The sequence below is a fragment of the Odocoileus virginianus genome, chromosome 25, assembly GCF_023699985.2.
Source record: "Odocoileus virginianus isolate 20LAN1187 ecotype Illinois chromosome 25, Ovbor_1.2, whole genome shotgun sequence".
Lineage (NCBI taxonomy): Eukaryota > Metazoa > Chordata > Mammalia > Artiodactyla > Cervidae > Odocoileus > Odocoileus virginianus.
Genome location: NC_069698.1, coordinates 4,659,155 through 4,681,122, shown reverse-complemented (window position 1 = coordinate 4,681,122; position 21,968 = coordinate 4,659,155). Strand labels below are relative to the sequence as shown.

General features: G+C 43.0%; 1 protein-coding gene across 1 annotated transcript; it reads right to left on the bottom strand.

Moving 5' to 3' along the window:
• Positions 1–922: 922 nt before the first annotated feature.
• On the bottom strand, positions 923–4,852 carry LOC139031042 (endogenous retrovirus group K member 10 Gag polyprotein). The gene has a single exon (XM_070454945.1). The coding sequence runs from the start codon at positions 4,226–4,228 to the stop codon at positions 2,558–2,560; it is 1,671 nt and encodes a 556-aa protein (XP_070311046.1). The 5' UTR covers positions 4,229–4,852; the 3' UTR covers positions 923–2,557.
• Positions 4,853–21,968: the final 17,116 nt, after the last annotated feature.

Here is a 21,968-nt window from a genome sequence, read left to right as displayed (position 1 = left end):
TGCCCTTCTAAGAGGAGGGAGCAGAGAGCTGGTTCCGCCCCCCGCCCCTCTGCCCCTTGGGCACCTGCACAGAGGAGCCGTGTGAGCACACAGCAAGACGCGGCCTCCTGCAAGTCACGAGACACGGCCTCAGAATGGAAATCATCTGCTAGCATCTTGACTTCCTGCCAGAGCCTGCCGGCAAACGAACCGGTCACGGGCGCAATCGCCGAAATACCTGAGAAATAAAAGAAAGGACTAGGAAAGAAAAGACTAGAAAAGAATGGGGTTGAGAGGGACAGAGTCTGCTTGCGTCTGACTCTGCCAACTTTATTGAAGAATACCACACCTATATATATGCTAACAGGAGTTGCTAATAGATCAAAGGTTTGCACATGTGCAGAGCTACAGGCACAGGTGTTTTAAATTCCTCCACTTAAGATCAGTAAAGCATCACCCTAGCACCCAACTGAAATCAATAGAACATTAACTGGATAGAAAACAGGCTTCAATCATGACGAGTTTATCAGCAACAGGTGAACAGGTGAAAGATCACTACAGCAATTTCCTTGATGGAGGTGAGAAAGGCCAACCTGTGCTTTAATAAATCAGGGGTGGCGGGACAGAGAGGGATCTCTTGATCTCTCTCAGAGCTAAGAAGGAGCCTGAGCAGTCAGGCTGGCTCCCCGCATCTCCCCCTTTTCTTTTGACTAATGGCCTTTATATCTCCCTCAAAGGAAATGGCTGCGTTTGCAAATGGGAAAACATCAACAATCTTTTATATATCATTTCAGACAGGCATTGACAAATGCAAGAACCAAAGGTTGTATTCACAAATCCATCAAGTGTTATTTGGGGCTACGCATCTTATACTAGGACTATTGTTCCAGTCTGACCCAGGCCACTACAAAGGACTTATTAGTATCAAACGTCACAGTCTATCACAATTTTACATTTGTAGGAAAGTAACAGTCCCATATGTTTCATCAGGTTTCCTGGGAGTGTTCAGCCTTCAAATGTTGGTATATGAGTCTTTTGCTCCCAGCAAATGTCAGTATTAAGAATGGGCCCGGGAAACAAAAGCATTGGCTTCAGGCTGAGGGAAGGCTTGATTATCGCATAGGCCAAAGTGAGCACAGTGTAAGCTAGGGCTTGTCGAGGTTGAGCCGTCTCTGCAGTTATCCTCCTTGCTTGAAGAATAAACTCATGCATCTGCTGATTTATCGGGAGAAGATTCCTCTGTTGAAGAGTCAGACGACTCATCTGCTGGTTTAGGGATCTCCTCCGTCTGGCGTACCAGCCTTTCTGGAAGCCAGCGCGGTACTTCGGCATCCTTTGACATAAGGTGGGGCTATTAGCCATCCCTTGAGGCAGAACTTTCCAATGATACCTCCGAGCAGGCTGCTTAAAGTTAGTAGAAGGTATGCTGAAGGCAAAACGCTGACAATCATCAGGATGGAGTGGAATAGTATAGAAACAATCCTTTAAATCTATAATTATCTTAAACGTTTTACGAGGGATCCCTGCAGGCGAGGGCAGGCCAAGTTGTAAGGGTCCCATGACAATCATAGTTTCATTTACTTTGCGGAGGTCCTGCAAAAGCCTCCATTTTCCAGATTTCTTCTTTATAACAAATATTGGTGAATTCCAAGGGGAATTGGAAGGCTCAATATGTCCTAAGCTCAATTGTTCCTGCACCAATTGTTCAGCTGCTGAAATTTTTTCTTTGGTTAGGGGCCACTGATCAACCCAAACAGGCTCATCAGTCTTCCAACTGATAGGATCTGCATGAGTTACAGGAAAATCAGAGGTCCCCGTCAAAAACACCCTAGGCTTGCTCTGGTGGGGCGAGGAGTGGATACAATAGGGCAAGTAATTCCTTGATTACCCTTTCCTAGTCCCTGCTGTGGAAGCAGACCTTGATTCATCATCATATCTGAGATGACTTGATTTGGAGCAAACATATATACACCCATTTGTTGCATAACATCTCTTCCCCAAAGATTAACAGGGAGATGAGGCAGAATAAAAGGTTGGAAATCGCCCTCGTGTCCTTCTAAATCATTCCAGTGAAGGAGGCCGCTACTCTGTTGTGGGTTTTGAGATTGACCTATGCCCCTCAGAGTAGAACAAGCTTCTTGCTTCGGCCAATGCTGTGGCCAATGTTCCTCAGCTATAACTGACACATCTGCACCAGTGTCCAAAATTCCAGAGAATCTTTTTCCTTCAATAATGAGCTCTAATTTTGGTCTTTGAGCCGAAATAGATTGAACCCAATAAACATCAGAGGAACCAAAACCACCAGCCTTCCTTTCTCTCTGTGAGGCAATCTTTCCTTCCACATGAAGGGGTAATAAAATTAATTGGGCAATTCTTTGATCAATAGGTATACTAATAATGTTGAGGGGGGCACAAGCCATAATTTTAATTTCCCCAGTATAGTCAGCATCAATCACGCCAGGGGAAATGGACAATCCCTTCATGGTCCAACTGCTCCTGCCAATGATTAATCCAACTGTTCCTTTTGGTAGTGGTCCAAATACCCCTGTAGGAATGGCTTGCATCCCCATATCTGGGGTTAATACTGTGTGGGCGGCAGCGCACAAGTCCAATCCTGCGCTGCCTGGGGTGGCTCGGTAGAGGTTTTCGATACCAAGTCGATCAGGTTTGGTTGTGACTCGGCTTTGAGTGCCCCATAACACTGTTTCGGGGCCTGGGGCTGGCCCCTCACCCAGTTTCCCGAGACAGGAGGCAGAGGTTTACCTTCTATGTCAGTCTTAGAACGACAGTCTCTGGCCCAATGTTTTCCCTTTTTACATCTAGGGCAGACATTAGGATTTTTTGCCGAATCAGGGTTATTGTTCCTTTTTGGGCATTGAGCCATACGATGTCCCATTTGTCCACATGAAAAACAGCTACCTGGTGGCCCGCTTCTTTTTATATTTCCCTTATTCCTTGCTTGTTGGTACAAAACCTCTTTAATAGACTTTCCTTGAATAGCTGCGGCCATAGAAAGCCCTTGAAGGTAAGAAGGGCCAATATCAGCACAAATTCTAACATAATCTGTTAAATTTCCCTTTTTCCTGTAAGGTCGCAGAGCGGCTTGGCACGCAGCATTTGCATTCTCATAGGCCATCTGTTTTGTTAAAATAAGACCTGCCTCTTCATCTCCTATAATCTTAGATATTGCATCTAATAGACGAGCAACAAAATCCTGATAAGGCTCGTCAGGCCCTTGCCGAATTTTCGAAAGATCTTCAGTCTTTCTATTAGAAACGGGAAGTTTCTTCCAGGCTTTTAATGCAGCTTCACTAATCTGAAGGTAAGCTTGTTCTGGATAATTTAGTTGTGCATCAAGAGCCCTAAAGACTCCTTCTCCCATTAGCATGTCAAAATTAATTTGTAACCCATTACGGCGATTACGATCTTCAATAAGACCACAAACTTCTCCATACTCGGAGCGCCAGAGCAAATAATCGCCTCCAGAAAGGCAGGCGCGTGTAATAGCTTTCCAATCGTTGGGTGGCAGATATTGGGCTCCGAGGCTCTCAATTATAGCTAATGTAAAAGGTGCCGTGGGTCCATACTGGGCACAAGCCTGCTTAAGCTCCTTTAACTGTTTAAATGGAACAGGCTCATAATGCCTGCAGCGGTTAGCGTCTTCAAAAACTGGAAAAATCATGGAATATCCCTCAAGGCTTTCTCCTTGGTCTCTAGCATGTTTAACAGCCATTTGAAGTGGGGAAAGGACAGGTTTTTCAAATTTCAAAGGAGAATATACAGGAGCTGTAGGTATTAAGGGAGCCTCAACCAAAGGAGGAGGCATAGGAGGAATTGGAATGGGATCCAATCCTGCCACAACAGACGGTGTATTGAAGTGCTGCGGCTTGGGACCCGAAGGAAACAGTAACTCTAATTGCTCCACTCTCTGTGATATAGATGTTAACATTTCTTTAAGTTCCAAAAAGGGGGATGCTTTGTCCTTCCCTTTTGTAACAGTAAAAGCATCCCAATTCTCTCTATTGTACTCATCTAGTTCTCCTTGATCCTCATGAGAGAGTTCAGACTCTGAGTCAGATGTTAAAGCAACAGCCTCCTTTTTACTAGATTTTGGGTCTTCCGGGAAATTGCAAATATGTTCAACTGTCCCGGAGGTAGGTTGCAGATTTTTAGGAGTTATAAACTTTAGAGCAGTTAACATCATTTTTAACGTAGAAACAAAGAACTGTTTACTACTACTTTGACCCATGATTTTTACTCTCAACTATACCCTCTCCACCCACAATATCTGCAACTTTAAACGCTGCCCGCGGGATTATTTGTTTTTGGGTGGCTGTAGTCCGGGATCCGCTCGTGTCCCTGTTCGGGCGCCACTTGCCGGAGCCTGCCGGCAAACGAACCGGTCACGGGCGCAATCGCCGAAATACCTGAGAAATAAAAGAAAGGACTAGGAAAGAAAAGACTAGAAAAGAATGGGGTTGAGAGGGACAGAGTCTGCTTGCGTCTGACTCTGCCAACTTTATTGAAGAATACCACACCTATATATATGCTAACAGGAGTTGCTAATAGATCAAAGGTTTGCACATGTGCAGAGCTACAGGCACAGGTGTTTTAAATTCCTCCACTTAAGATCAGTAAAGCATCACCCTAGCACCCAACTGAAATCAATAGAACATTAACTGGATAGAAAACAGGCTTCAATCATGACGAGTTTATCAGCAACAGGTGAACAGGTGAAAGATCACTACAGCAATTTCCTTGATGGAGGTGAGAAAGGCCAACCTGTGCTTTAATAAATCAGGGGTGGCGGGACAGAGAGGGATCTCTTGATCTCTCTCAGAGCTAAGAAGGAGCCTGAGCAGTCAGGCTGGCTCCCCGCAACTTCCAGCCTCCAGAGCGCTGAGAAATAAAGCTGTTGCTTAAGCCATCAGGCTACAGTATTTTGTTATGGCAACCCAAGTAGACTAAGGTAACAATGAACAAACCTAAACTGACACATAATGAAGAAGTAAACTATACGATGGGGCATGTGGTTACAAGTGCTATGGACAAAGATCAACGAGGAAAGAGCAATGGGTAGCGGGGTTATAACGTGTGAAAGGAAGACTTCACTTTAATTGATGACCAGGAGGAGGTAAAAAGCCAGCTGTGTGCAGCATGGGGAAAGAACAGGCCAGGCAGGGGGAGATAGCACGTACCAAAGTCTGATGCAAGAGTGTGTCTGGTGGGGAAGAGTTGGCAGGTGAGTGTGGCTGGCATGGATGGAGGATGGGCAGAGGAGCAGTGGATGAGGTCAGAGGTCTTAAGTGAGTGATGTGGAGCAGACATGTAGGACACTGAGGCCATGGTAAGGGTCTGGCCTTTATATAAGTGAGATGGGAGGATTCTGACATGAGGAGTCTGATGTTTTCTAAGGAGTACTCTGTCTGCTGAGGTGAAAATCACGAGAAATGGCATTGGTGGAAACAGGAAGACAGGAGCTTCTGCAGTGGTCAAGGTGAAAGACAAGAGTGGAAGGTAGCAGCTGTGGGCCTAGTGAAAAGTGGAATATGTGCTTGAAAGCTGAGCTAACCGCATTTGCTGATTGCTTGAGTGTGGGGTGTGAAAGAGAGGAGTTAAACAAACCAGTACTTGGGACCAGAGCAACTGAAAAGATAAAGTTGCTATTACCTGAACTGGGGAAGATTGTATGAGCAGGTTTGAAAGAAAACTCTGGATACTTTAAGCTCAAAATATCCCTTATGTGTCCATTAAGTATTCAGGATGAGATATTTGGTAAGGGAACTGGATTTATCAATACAAGTCTAGGGGTTCAAGGAAAATGTTTCAGTCTGAACTGCAGATATAAATTTAGGAGTTCATTTAAAGCCTGGTAAATGAGTGCAAGGATGGTATTCAAAATACTTAACAACCAGTATGGCAATCATAGTAACCAATCAGAAAGTGCTGGAACACAGTTCTAAAGAGTCAGGTGTTGCGGGTGGGGGTGGGGGAATAAAAGGTCAGGTGTTAACATTTTAGAAACGGATCACAGGTAGGTATGAGGCTCCCGGAATGAGGCTGGAGTGGTGGGTGGGACGGGCATCAGAGTGAGAGCAGTTCAAACACTAATTTGAATGGAAATATTTCAACATTTCATCAAGCAGTCTGGCATACCAGTGTGCAGGAGTTGAAAAATAGCCCCACGGGAGTGTAGAGAGGGAGAAGGAGAACAGGAGCTACTGCAGGACCCAAGGATGCCCTGGGTGGTCCAGTATCTGCAGGTTGGAGAGAAGGGAACAGCAAAGGAGACTGAGGAAGAAGAGCCAGGCAGGGATCACGTCCTAGAAGAAAACTGAGACGTATCTGCAGGTTGGAGAGAAGAGAACAGCAAAGGAGACTGAGGAAGAAGAGCCAGGCAGGGATCACGTCCTGGAAGAAAACTGAGACGGTCCTGTAGTAGGACTTGGCATCTCCACTTTCACTCTCAAAAACGTCTTCATTCTGACTTAAAAAAAAGAAAAAAGTGGTCAAGAAAGCTCCTTACAAAGAGACCACAAGTGAAGAAAACAGTTTTAAGCGGAAGGAATGATCAGCTGTTTAAAATGCCGCTGCTAGGTGAAATCAGAAGGGGACTGGCTGCTGGGTTTAGTCTCATGGGGGCCACTAGTCCTTGTCAGAAAAGCAGTTTCAGTGGTGCCTTGGGCATGAAAGCTGGAGTTCAAAGGAGAATGCGAGGAGAGTGGCAGGACAATAAATACAGACAAACATCTTAAAAGGTTTTGTTTAAAAAAAAAAAAAAAGGCAGAAAGTTGCTGTGGGTGGGTTGAGTGCATGGGTTGAATAGGTGGGTTGGAAGGCAAGGTGAGTCAAGACAGGGTTTAGATAATGCCATGGGTTGATATCTGTGTCCCTCCAGATTCATATGTGAAAGCCTAATCGCCAGGGTGATGGCATTAGGAGGTGGGGCATTTGGAAATGACTGGCAGGGTAGAATGAGGGAGGAGCTCTCATGAATGTGGTTCATGAGAGACCCCGGAGATCACAAGCTGCGTTGTTTAAGAATGAATACATTAACAAAGACATTAAGGCTATATTAAGCAGAGACATTACCTTGCTGACAAAGGTCCATCTATTCAAAGCTATGGTTTTTCCAGTAGTCATGTATGGATGTGAGAGTTGGACTATAAAGAAAGCTGAGTCCCAAAGAATTGATGCTTTTGAACTGTGGTGTTGGAGAAAACTCTTGAGAGTCCCTTGGACTGCAAGGAGATCCAACCAGTCCATCCTGAAGGAAATCAGTCCTGAATATTCATTGGAAGGACTGATGTTGAAGCTGAAACTCCAATACTTTGGCCACCTGATACGAAGAACTGACTCATTTGAAAAGACCCTGATGCTGGGAAAGATTGAAGGCAGGAAGAGAAGGGGACGGCAGAGGATGAGATGGTTGGATGGCATCACTGACTCAATGGACATGAGTTTGAGCAAGCTCCAGGAGTTGGTGATGGACAGGGAGGCCTGGTGTGCTGCCGTCCATGGGGTCACAAAGAGTCAGACACGAGCAACTGAACTGAAACTGAACTGAATGTAACACTATACATTAAGGCACTTTCTGACCTAAAAGTTCATATTTTTCCTTTGATCTTAAAGGGAATGAAACATTTTCATGCGCCCCTGAAAGTAAGGTGGGCCCTATGCACTATGCTTACTGTGCTTATAGACCCTTGGCCCTGGATGCTGTTAAGTAGATGAGAAAGGGACAGGGTTAGTGCACAAGAGAGAGCTGGCCTCAGACGAAAGCCCGGGTTTTTCATCCACAGACAGGAAAGAAGGCAGACAACAGGGTATAGATTCAGTGCTGGGAGTTTGTGCAGGGTGAGCATTTTGGTGATTTTGCCCTGATTGTTTCTTTTTCTCAATGAAATAGTAAGCACGGTCATAAGCTAAGAAAGAGCACAGTGGAGGACGTATGGAGGTTTAAAGAGCGGAAAGCAGGAATGTGGAAGTGTGAATGGACCAGGGAACATGTAGTAGGATTTCAGGGCAGCACTAAAAGCTCTCCTGAGGGTAGGTGTGGAATGGAAAATTGAGACCAGGCAGCATGAGGTGTACGGTTTTCTCCAGCCGTGTCTAGCTGCCCTGCTATAGAGGCGGAGTCGGAGAGCTGGATTCAAGCAGGGATGGAGTTCACAAGTAAGTCTGACCGAGTGGGGCTCCCCTCCTAGTTCAGCCGGTAAAGAATCTGCCTGCAATGCAGCAGACCCGGCTTCCACTACTGGGTCAGGAAGATCCTCTGGACTGGAAAATGGCAACCCACTGCAGTATTCTTGCCTGGAGAAGCCCATGGACAGAGGAGCCTGGTGGGCTACAGACTATGGGGTCGCAAGAGTCAGACACAACTGAGCGACTGAACACGCACATTCTAAGGGAGACGTGGCAGGCAGTTAAGGTGTGTGCAAATGAACGGTTATAATCACGGACCACAGAACTCAAGAGTAAGAGGCGAGGGTGCATGTGGGGGTCTGGAAGGACCCAGGCCACTGAGTGACAGGAGGCTGGATTATCAGTCCTGGTGGGTCCCAGACGGAGACTCTAAAGGAAGTGAACTGTAAAAGCTGTCAGTGATGGTGTGAGAACGGGATGCTTGAAACCGAGATTATGGAGGGATGTACACTTGTTATTAATGAGGAGGCCTGCATGTAAGATATAAATATCTGTCATGAAAATTCAAGTAATAGCCCACAACCCTTTACAGTCTCCAAAGGCAACCACTGTTAAGGATCTGATATGTAGCAAAGATACAGCATATATACATATATCCATGCAGTACGCACATTGCTTCAGGGTTGGTTTATCTGGTATAGTTTTTACATAACTAGAACCGTGCTATATTATCCCATTCGTTATTTTTTCCTGTAACAATATAGTCTGGAATCACCATGGTTGCTTACGTAGATCTTTCTTATTTTTTTCAATGGCTTCACCTTTTTTCTTTTTCAGTTAAGTGACCTTCCAATTGAACTGTCCATTAGACTAGACTAGATATGTTTCATGTTTATATGGTGTGTGAATGTGAAACTAATAAAGTCCCGGCTTCTGGTCTCATTCTCATAGACCGTTTCCAGGATCTGGAGGAGGGCAGCACCACGTTCACATGGCCATAGGTTAATATAAAATTTGCAAAGGTAAGATACTTCAAACATGATCAGTTAAGACTGCACTCTCTATCCAAATTCCCTCCATTTCACTGTCCCTGTTTTGGATGATATTAAAGAGGCTATGAGAATCCAATAAATACTCATTTCCAGTATACAGATGGCCAGTAGGCACATGAAAGGATGCTCAACATCACTAATTATTAGAGAAACGAAAGTCAGAATTATAATGAGGTACTACCACACACCGCTCAGAATGGTCATCATTAAAAAGTCTACACATGGATAATAAGGATAATAATAATAAGGATAATAAGTCTACACATGAATGGATAAGGAAGCTGTGGTACATATACACCATGGAATATTACTCAGCCATTAAAAAGAATTCATTTGAATCAGTTCTAATGAGATGGATGAAACTGGAGCCCATTATACAGAGTGAAGTAGCCAGAAAGATAAAGACCAGTACAGTATACTAACACATATATATGGAATTTAGAAAGATGGTAACGATAACCCTATATGCAAAACAGAAAAAGAGACACAGATGTACAGAACAGACTTTTGGACTCTGTGGGAGAAGGCGAGGGTGGGATGCTTCGAGAGAACAGCATTGAAACATGTATATTATCTAGGGTGAAACAGATCATCAGCCGAGGTTGGATGCATGAGACAAGTGCTCGGGCCTGGTGCACTGGGAAGACCCAGAGGGATCAGGTAGAGAGGGAGGTGGGAAGGGGGATAGGGATGGGAAATACATGTAAATCCATGGCTGATTCATGTCAATGTATGACAGAAACCACTACAATACTGTAAAGTAATTAACCTCCAACTAATAAAAATAAATGGAAAAAAAAAAGTCTACATAGCAAATGCTGGAGAAGGTGTGGATAAAACGGAACTGTCCTACGCTGTTGGTGAGAATGTCGGTTGGTAGAGCCATTATGGAAAACAGCATGGAGGTTCCTCAGAAAACTAAAATCAGAATTAAAATATGATCCAGCAATCCTACTCCTGTGAAGATACCCAGACAAAACTGTAATTCAAAAAGTCACATGCACCCCTGTGTTCACAGAAGCACTGTTCACAATAACCAAGCCATGGGAACAACCTACGTGTCCATCGACAGATGAAGGGATAAAGAAGTGGTACATATATACAGTGGAATGCTACTCAGCCATCAAAAGAACGAAGCACCATAAGTGGACCTGGAGAGTATCATACTAAGCGAAGTAAGTCAGAGAATGACAAACACCAAATGATATCACTTATATGTGGCCTCTAAAATAGGGCACAAATAAGCTCCGTTATAAAATAGACTCACAGACACAGAGAACAGACTTGTGATTGCCGAAGAGGTGAGAATTTGGGGTTGGTAGATGCAAGCTATTACATTTAGAATGGATAAGCAACAAGGTCCTAATATATAGCGCAAGGAACTATATTCAGTATCCTGTGATAAACCACACTGAAAAAAATATAAAGAAAGAATGTACATATATGTATAAATGAGTCGCTTGGCTGTACGGCAGAAATGAGCACAACACTGTACATCGACTTCAATTTTAAAATTTTTTAATAAATAAATAATATACACTTCTAAATGAATTCACATCTGAATAAATATGCATTTTTAAACTTATTCTAAGTTCTTCCTCTTAAGGAGGGCCTTTAAGATTGAAGAAGCTGTAGGCCCTGCCAAGCCTGGATCTGCCCTACAGGTTTAGCAATTCTCCTTTAACAGCCTGTTTCCTCAGAGATGTCTAGATCCCCGTGACTTACTGCTGCTCCAAACACGCACTGCTGAACCACAAAGCGAAATTCCTCTCCCGCTTCCTCTCCTCCTCCTTTTCCCTCTCCCTCTCAGAAAGTCAATAATGAGGTAGCCACAAAGACTTCTACTTTCCTGGATCAAGTTACTGACCCTCAAAGTGATTTTAAGAAATTACGAAAATATGCAAATAACTCAGATTGTCTCAAATACTCTAATCTGAGCTATTTCTTTGTGTCATTGTTGCCTTAATCTCTGTATCAAAGCAGATAATCATTAACTGAGAATTTTAGATATATAAGATAATTTAGAGGTCATCTAATCCTGTCCTCTCATTTTTACAACTTGGAGAGCTGTGGTGCAGAGCAGAAGGACCTATGACTGTTTATAATTCTACAGTGAAGGCTAATCATTTCTTAAGTCAGCCCTGTGTTAAGTGTGAGGTGAGAAGATCAAGTGAGTCAGGTCCCAGCTCAGAGACAGAAAACTGCTAACCACATACCCTTGTAAAATTCAAGTACATTCTCCCTGCTAACAGACACTAATGACTATAATAAATTAAGGAGGGTTTAGTTAGGCAATAAACAATTACTGTTGACGACAGGGTGTAAACTTGATGTCTTAATTAATGCATTGACCAATAGCTCTTTCTAGGTTAAGAGCCCTGGTCCTAATTCAACTGTAATATCTATGTCTGTTCTTTCCTTTTTTTTTATGTACTAGAACTAAATCATATTCAATATTCAAATAATAGCTGCACAGAGTCAAGTATTAGAAAAATACAGGGACTCAAAATAAACCCAAGTTTGGCCACACTTGCCTCTAAGAGTGATGACACTTTGACTTACCTCATAGCATTATGAAGATTAACGAGATTATGTCTATAAGTATTCTAAGCTCTTTGGATTTAAAAACTGCAGTTGGCTGGCAGCAACATTTTTCTTGATGTCTAGTCTGGGTGGTTCATTTGGTAATGGGATAGGACTTTAGAGTAAGGAGACTAATCTTGGACAAGCATATTCCATCTAACGGGATAGGACTTTAGAGTAAGGAGACTGACCTTGGACAAGCATATTCCATCTAACGGGATAGGACTTTAGAGTAAGGAGACTGATCTTGGACAAGCATATTCCATCTAACGGGATAGGACTTTAGAGTAAGGAGACTGACCTTGGACAAGCATATTCCATCTAATGGGATAGGACTTTAGAGTAAGGAGACTGACCTTGGACAAGCATATTCCATCTAACGGGATAGGACTTTAGAGTAAGGAGACTGACCTTGGACAAGCATATTCCATCTAACGGGATAGGACTTTAGAGTAAGGAGACTGATCTTGGACAAGCACATTCCATCTAACGGGATAGGACTTTAGAGTAAGGAGACTGATCTTGGACAAGCACATTCCATCTAACGGGATAGGACTTTAGAGTAAGGAGACTGATCTTGGACAAGCACATTCCATCTAACGGGATAGGACTTTAGAGTAAGGAGACTGATCTTGGACAAGCACATTCCATCTAACGGGATAGGACTTTAGAGTAAGGAGACTGATCTTGGACAAGCACATTCCATCTAATGGGATAGGACTTTAGAGTAAGGAGACTGATCTTGGACAAGCATATTCCATCTAATGGGATAGGACTTTAGAGTAAGGAGACTGACCTTGGACAAGCACATTCCATCAAGACGCATGCGTCCAACCCTGCCTGGTCCTCCCATGTGGCTGCCACGGGAAGCACGGGACTTATTTTGTTGAGGCTTCCGTTGCTTAAAACATTTTCTGAACTGCTCTTTAGGAACTGCTGTGGAGTCTGCTTAGGAGACACAGGAGAAAAGCAGACTCCTTATGGTTCAGGGAAATTGTGGGTGTCCAGAAAGACCTTTAAATACAACACCAATTCATTTGGCAGAAGACTAGCACCTTGCATAGACAAAGTTCTGTATGTCTAGCAAAGGAGCAATTGCATAAGACAAATGTCAGGTTAAAATTTCCACGGAGTTGTTATAAGGCTCATTAAAAGCATTTTAAAGCACATCTATAAATGTGACATTCTCCTGGAAGATAGGATGGGGAGCTTTTTAATGTGAGAAGTAAGACATTTAGTTTTCAGTGATTTGACAAGCCATACGCTGGCCAATGGTTTTAGTAAAAGTGAACAGATGAGTAGTTGTTCAGTTGCTCAGTCATGTCTGATTCTTTGCGAGCCCATGGACTGAAGCACGCCAAACTTCACCATCTCCTGGAGTTTGCTCAAACTCATGTCTACTGAGTCTTTGATGCCATCCAACCATCTCATCCTCTGTCATCCCTTTCTCCTCCTGCTTTTAATCTGAGTAGTACGTTCTAGTAACTTAACCATTTTTATGTACATTTGGGTTTCCCTGGTAGCTCAGCTGGTAAAGAATCTGCCTGCAAGGCAGGAGACCCTGGTTTGATTCCTGGGTTGGGAAGTTGCCCTGGAGAAGTGATAAGCTACCCACTCTAGTATTCTTGGACTTCCCTGGTAGCTCAGATGGTCAAGAATATGCCTGCAATGCGGGAGACCTGGGTTCGATCCCTGGGTTGGGAAGATCTCCTGGAGGAGGGCATGGCGACCCACTCCAGTATTCTTGCCTGGAGAATCCCATGGACAGAGGATCCTGGCAGGTTACAGTCCCTGGGGTCACAAAGAATCGGACACAACCAAGCATAGAGCATGTACATGTTCATTTTATTTTCACAGCACACCTAAGATACTGCAAACATTAGTAGTATTATCATCTCATTTTACTTATGTAAAAATTAAAGCCCAAGAAGTTCAGAAACAAGCCTAAGTTATCTCAATAACCAAGTGATTGGTTAATGAGCAGCAGTTTAACTAATATATATATACACACACACATATCCTCAGTGAGTCTTATATAGAAATTTTAAATCAATGTATTCAAGTAATACAGGTGTATATAAAACAAAGAGAATTATAATTCAATTAGCCAATGAGGTGGAGCTCAGACTCACCTCTTGTAACTTCTCACCCTGAGTCCTTTCAACGTGATAACTAATCTTTTCTAAAGTGTGTTATGAAGAATTCTGAGCCCCCAAGATAGCCTTAATAGTGATTTTAAAATATGCCCACAAGTTCTTTGACATTGCTCCCTTCAAAAACTGAAGCTAAAAACAAAGGGTGGAACTTCATTTACCTTCTCTTGAATGTGGTGAATCTGATGACTCGTTGGTAGATGTGATGGTATGCGACTTCTGAGAGCAGGTCTCCTCGCCCTCGTGTCGACGGTGCATCCCACGGGAAGCCAGCTGCAGGGCATGAGGGTGTTCACACAGCCCTACGGGTAGGTCCTACGGTGAGCAACTGAGGCTTCCTGCCAACAGCCACGTGTATGAGCCACTTTGAAACCAGACCATTCAGGCCCAGTCCAGCCTTCCCACGACTGCAGCCCCAGCCAACACCTTTACTACAGCCTAAGGAGAGACTCTGACCCAGAGCCACACAGCAAAGCCAGTTCCTGATTCCTGAGTCTCAGAAACTGTTTATGATAATAGACACTTGTTGCTTTAAGTCTGTACGCTTGGGGTAATTTATTTTTCAGCAATGGATAACTAATACCGTCTCTAAACAAAGTGCTCTATGATCAGTTAAGTTCGGGAAGTTCTTTTAAAGATTCATAATGTCTACTAGTATATAAAGGTTCTAGAAAAGTTCTGCAGCAAAGAAATCTGTTTCTACTTTTTTTTTTATAATGCAGGATGTTCCAAATACCCTTTGCAAAACATCTTATCACACCCCGCAAAACATCTTATCATACCCCGCAGAACTGATTTGGGATACTTTGAACTGCAGTAGCATAGGTTGCTGGCCATTTCAGTTAGTTTTAAATTTCCAAATGAACATTTAGAATAAATATCAAAAACTGCTACAGATCTACTATGTGTTTGGGCCTCCGCTGGACATTTTACACAGCAATGGATTGGATTCTTTAAAAATGTCAAGATATAAAAGACAAAATAGTTTGATGAACTATTCTAGATGAAAGGATACTAAAAAGACATGTCAATTCAGCACAGCCTTTTTTCTTCATTAGATTTTTGGATCAGAAGAAACACAGTCATAAAAGACAATATTGCAACAATTTGAAGAACTTAAATTATGGATTGTGTATTAGATAATGTGTGTTCAGTCACGCAGTCGTGTCTGACTCTGTGTGACCCCATGGACTGTAGCCCACCAGGCTCCTCTGTCCGTGGAATTTTCCAGGCGAGAGCACTGGAGTGGGCTGCCATGTCCTCTTCTGGAGAGCCTCCTGAGCCCGGGATTGAACACACGTCTCCTGCATTGGCAGGCAGATTCTTTACCACTGAGCCACCTGGGAAGCTTCCCTATTAGACAATAGCATTGACCTAGCGTTTAATTGTCCAGAAAAACATCCTTTTTCTTAGGTCATATGATACTTGCCGAAATCTGTAGGGTTAATGTGGCAAAATCCATAACTCTCAAATGATTCTGAAAATAAAGTGCTATGGCAGTTCTCTGAAAAGAGACTGTGTACTTCATGACGTGTTAAATAAAGTTTATATCACTTAAAAAGAGAGAGAATATAGAAAAGTGGGGTTCGTAGTTTGTACTTGTGTGTATGCGTGTGTGTGTGTGTGTGTGTGTGGAAAGAGGAAGCACACACACAAATGTTAGGAGAAAAATATCAAGGCCTGTGTCTGGAAGGACAACTCCATATTCAACTGTGGGACAGGAGATGAAGGCCCTCATCTGGACTGCTAGGTTTCGAGATCTCTGCTCAGAGGCAGCCCTGAAAAGCTGATCAAGGAAGTGAAACACCTAATCTTGGATCCTCCTCAACTTTCCAGTTGCAGCAAAAATGTTTCTTCCTGACCATGCTATCTGAAGAGGTTCTTCTCAGCTATTCTCAGTCAGAAAATCTCATAATGCTTCTTAGTTTTTTAATTTAAAATGTATTTACTTTATATGTCTCTACTGCTGCTGCTAAGTCGCTTCCGTCTTGTCCGACTCTGTGCGACCCCATAGACGGCAGCCCGCCAGGCTCCTCTGTCCCTGGGATTCTCCAGGCAAGAACACGGGAATAGGTTGCCATTGCCTTCTCCTGATATGTCTCTACTGCTTATCTTTTCCTCCTAAACTGTATGTTTCCTGATGACATGAATAATGTCCTTCCATTTACCACTCCTTGTATGTGAACTGTGAACTTCCAGATGTTCAAGCTGGATTCAGAAAAGGCAGAGGAACCAGAGATCAAATTGCCAACATCCGTTGGATCATCAAAAAAGCAAGAGAGTTCCAGAAAAACACCTATTTCTGCTTTATTGACTACACCAAGGCCTTTGACTGTGTGGATCAAAACAAACTGTGGAAAATTCTGAAAGATGGGAATACCAGACCACCTGACCTGCCTCCTGAGAAATCTGTATGCAGGTCAAAAACAACAGTTAGAACTGGACATGGAACAACAGACTGGTTCCAAATAGGAAAAGGAGTACGTCAAGGCTGTATATTGTCACCCTGCTTAATTAACTTATATGCAGAGGAGATCATGCGAAATGCCAGGCTGGATGAAGCATGAGCTGGAATCAAGATTGCTGGGAGAAATATCAATCACCTCAGATATGCAGATGCCACCACCCTTATGGCAGAAAGCGAAGAAGAACTAAAGAGCCTCTTGATGAAAGTGAAAGAGGAGAGTGAAAAAGTTGGCTTAAAACTCAACTTTCAGAAAACTAAGATCATGGCATCCGGTCCCATCACTTCATGGCAAATAGATGGGGAAACAATGGAAATAGTGACAGACTTTATTTTCTTGGGCTCCAAAATCACTGCAGATGGTGACTGCAGCCATGAAATTAAAAGATGTTTGCATCTTGGAAGAAAAGCTATGATCAGCCTAGACAGCATATTAAAAAGCAGAGACATTTCTTTGCCAACAAAGGTCCATCTAGTCAAAGCTATGGTTTTTCCAGTGGTCATGTATGGTTGTGAGAGTTGGACTATAAAGAAAGCTGAGCACCAAAGAATTGATGCTTTTGAACTGTGGTGTTGGAGAAGACTCTTGAGAGTCCTTGGACTGCAAGGAGATCCAACCAGTCAATCCTAAAGGAAATCAGTCCTGAATATTCATTGGAAGGACTGATGTTGAAGCTGAAACTCTAATACTTTGGCCAACCGATGTGAAGAGCTGACTCATTTGAAAAGACCCTGATGCTGGGAAAGATTGAAGGCAGGAGAAGGGGACAGCAGAGGATGAGGTGGTTGGATGGCATCACCGACTCGATGGATATGAGTTTGAGTAAGCTCTAGGAGTTGGTGTGCTGCAGTCCAAGGGGTCGCAAAGAGTTGGACACGACTGAGCAACTGAGCTGACTGATTTACTCCTCTCCTTTCAGGGCCTTTGGAGAAGAAAATGGCAACCCACTTCAGTATTCTTGCCTGGAGAATCCCATGGACAGAAGAGCCTGGTGGGACACAGTCCATGGGGTCTCAAGAGTCAGACACAACTGAGTGACTGCATGTATGTATGCATGTCCAGGGCCCTGCCCTAAGCCTGGCCCATAAAGTGAACTCACAATGTTTTTAGAGTAACTTAACAAATGTCCTTTTACTCTTTTCTACTGCATGGTGATCCCAAGTGACCGCCCACACTCCATAGGTGCCAAGTGCCTTTCTACTTGGAAACAGTGGAAACCCATATAGAGTGTCAGTGCCCCATATCATATCATGATTACTGTCTCTACAACCAGATTCGTTCTACAGGTTACCTGAAAGTCTAGCCTTAATAGACGGTATGCTGGTTGAAAAGTGTCCTCCAGAAATTCATGTTCACCCAGACCTCAGAATGCAACCTTATTGGAAAATAGGGTATTTGTAGATATAATTAATTAAATTAAAATGAGGTCATACTGGCTTAGGGTGTGTCCTAATCCAATGACCAGTATCCTTGTAATATAAGTTAAATAAGCATATAAGTTAAATAAGCAGGGTGACAATATACAGCCTTGAGGATGGAGATTGGAGTGCCACATCAATAAGGCAAGGGACACCAAGGATTCCTGACAGCTAGTATACCGGCAGCTAAGAGATCAGAAAGTATTCTCCCATAGAGCTTTCAGTGGCCACATAATGCGGTTGACACCTTGATTTCAGACTTCCAACCTCCAGAACTGTGAGACAATAAATTTTTGTTACTCTCAGCCACCTGGTTTGTAATATATAATTTGCTATGGCAGCCTAGGAAACGAAAACAGATGGTTTGTACAGATAGCTCTAACACTGAACTAATGTGCTCAGATATCCCCTTCCCAAGTGAGCCTCCACTCCAGGCCCGTAAACCAACCACAGTAACTGGCCCTGCGAGTCAACTGCATAGGGACTGACCACAGTGGGAAGAGTTCTGATAAGAAATCTCCAGCCCACCAACTTGTTAAAAGGGAGCTGACGATTTATTTGTCATCCCGCTCGGAATATTTGCATTTTAATAGGATACTTAGTCATTCAACATTACATATTGAGCAAATGAATCCATTTACCCAAGAGGGTTTACAGAGGGCGCAGGATGTCAAGCACAGCTGCAGGTCAGCCAGAGAACCATTTCAGGACACAAGAACAGCGTTTCCTGAATGTTTCAAATCACACCCTAGAGATCGCCACCTACTCATTCAGTGAGCTCAAAGAACTTACTGGATATTCTATCAAGAGAAGACAACACCACATATATCTTCTACTGAAGAAGAATCTGTCTGGAAAAGTTATTCTCTCTGAGCACAGTTTGGGGAGATATAAACAAAGAGCGAAGAGGAGGAAAAGTCAGTAGTCATAAAACCAGTCAAGCAGGGTCAGGCTAATCAAAGCTGGAGAATCTCACAGCACATTCTCTCCTGGCTTTGCTCTTGGCTTGCTGGCCTCTTGTTTTCCACCTTCTTCAAATGCCCATCTTCCTCTATCTGGTAAGTGTTTATGTTATTCACCATTTTGTCCTGGGCCCTCTTCTCTTCTCATTCTACACACTCTCCCTAGATTTTTGCCTCCAGCTCCACTGGTCTCAATTACCATGCAATATATGCTGATGTCTCCCCAATCTTTAACTCTAAACCAGAACTTCCTCCTAATCCACACACCATTAAATTCAACAGCTTACTGAATAGTTCCCCTTGGATATTCTACAAATACCTCAAATTAAACATCAAAATCCAACCAATTGCTTTCACCACCAAATCTACTCTTCTTTGCTATCTGCCATATTGCTTAAGCAAGAAACTTCAGTGCAATGAGCTCAATAATGTTTAGCATTGTATTTCCTTTATTTGTCCTAAATTTAATTCTTTGGAGCTTAAAGGGCAACCCAAATTCTAGTTCTCTATGATGCTGTGAATACATTTTTATTTACTCTTTCATTGATCCATTATTTCTCCCTTAAGAAAATAAGCTTATTTTCCAAAGCCTTCCTCCATTTTATTTTAGAAGGGCTTTAATAAACACCTCGATCTTCTCCCTCTTTTCTAAAAGACTAACAGCAACCTAAATTTCTAACAATAGAGTCTGGTTACCCAAGTTATGACACATCAACAGGTGTATTAAGAATCATGTTCTAGATGAATATTTAACAGTCTTAGAAGGGACTGTGACTTAACATTATAGAAAGTAGGTTTTAAAGCCACACAGAGCACAGCAATAAGTTTTGTTCCCCCAGAAAGTATGACTACAATAGCCAGGTAAATATTGCAGACTGAACAACATTTACCTTTACTCCTTCTTGAAACCACACTAAAATGACAGTTCCATGTAGGAAATAAAGAGGATAATGAGAGCAACTGCAAGTGGCAACCTAAACAGTGAGGTCAGAGAAGACCTCTCCAAGACAGCAGGATGAGATCTGTTGTCGAAAGGACAAGAATGAACCATCTGTGTGAAGGACTGCAGGGAAGCTTGTCAGGACTAGGGAACAAAGGCCAGAACCGGGAAAGGCTTTCTGCTTTTGAGACAAAAAACTAGGGGGAGTCTTTGATGGATCTTCAGCTGGGAAGTTATAATATCTGATTTCTGTTTTTATCTCTTTCTGTGGCAAGGCAATCTACTGGGGTATGCCAAGAATGGCCACAGGTGAACGTAAGGAAGCAATTCATGTTGTCTTAAGAAGATGTAGTCCGCACCAGACGGTGACTCTAGAGATGGAGAGATTTGTGATATTTAGATGGTGTACTTTAATGAGACATTAAAACACTTGATGCTGTCTGTAGATATGTTTTGGTGACAGAGTTACCCAGCAGTCCAATGGCGCGGATTCAGCACTTTCACTGTCATGCCCTGGGCTCAATTCCTGGCCAGGGAATGAATCCCACAAGCCATGTGGCACGAGCCAAAAAAAAAAAAAAAAGATATATTTTGGTGGGATTGGCCAATAGGATTTGGATTTGGGTGTTGGGGTAAGAAAATCAAGCATATCTTTAGCTTAAGCCAAGTGGTAAAAACTTTACCATTTACTGGGGTGATTTTTGTATGGTCAGGATAGTTATTATGATTGAGCATAAACAGGGCACTCCTTGGTGGGGACAAATAAGTACTTAAAATTACATTACTCACTCTTATGTTTGGATGTATAGACTACAAATTACCTGAAAAAAAAATCTTTTAGAAAAGAGTTATTCAAAAGGAAATTCTCAGTTATGTAAATAGTTAAGTATCCATGATTTTAAAAGGAAGGTGTAATAGTATCTTTTTTAAAGTGTTTTGTTTTTTTTTAATACAACCTACCTCATTGTTTCATAAAGAGAACTTGTCCTTGGAAAGTCATGGATCATTTTGCAAAAGGACCCCAAGCCTCCTGTGGCAAAGGGCCCAAATCACTGACTTCCCCCTCTGCGAGACTCACAGTTAAGCAGACTTGGAATGGTGGACAGGATGGTCCTGCCCAAGGCTTAGGAGTTGGAACTGTTAAGGATGACCCTGAAAAAACCTTGAGGGAAGGACAAGTCTAAGGTGGTCCTAGACCTGTGATGAAGTCTACACATGTGGAGGGGTCTCCCTGTGATGAAGGCTACCTATGATGGCACAGTAACACACAGAATGTTTTGTTATGATGAACAATGGCAGAATATCTGAGTATGCCCTAAGAGAGCTACATGATCAAAGCCCAAATTTAGCGATCTGCTTTGAGGCTGGCAGGAATCCAGACCAGCAAGGACATCACACAGAGTAGGTAAGCATCTGTTAGACTTTGGGCACAGGCTTCACAGTGACAGTAGGCACCAGCTAGAAGCAACGACAATCCTGAGCTGATCAGTCATTTCAGATCTCTTTACACCTAGCCCTGGGAGCAGGGTGGGCTTCCCAGGTGGCGCTAGTGGTAAAGAACCCACGTGCCAGTGCAGGAGACTTCAGAGACCTGGGTTCGATCCCTGGGTCAGGAAGATCCCCTGGAGAAGGAAATGGCAACCCACTCCAGTATACTTGCCTGGGAAATCCCATGGACAGAGGGGCCTGGTGGGCTACAGTCCACGGGGTCACAAAGAGTGGGACACGACTGAAGGGGGAGCATGGCAGCAGGACACCAGGAGCAGGACTGGCCTTGCCCATCAGACCATCTTCTGCATTCATTTTGTCCCTGGATTTCTTGGGAAACTGGCCAGAAGAAAGGAGGGGCATGTTGACCAAGTAGATGGAGAAGGCTTCAGAGGGCTTAGATTCACTCTCAGTGACAATAGGTTATCTAGATATATTCAGGTCAAACTGGTTCCAACCCTACATAGACCACAGACCAGCCTCTTTTCACATGGGTACAAGACTCTAAGTGAGCATTTCTAGAAGAATCACTGGAAATCATCAAAACATCAGGGCTCATGTTCCACCAAATAGAGGTCTTTGGTTTCTAGAATCTTAGCTATATCTTAGTGACAAGCTTTTAATTCACTTTTAAAATGTTAATAACCACTTATTAATATTAGCAAAATCTCTTTCTTCAAAGTTTCCAAATGTCTAACCTTTTTCATAAGAAAAACAGGTCTTTTTTTTTCCAAGAGAGAGGGAAAAATTTACTCTGCCATAATACATGGCATGAGTCATGAA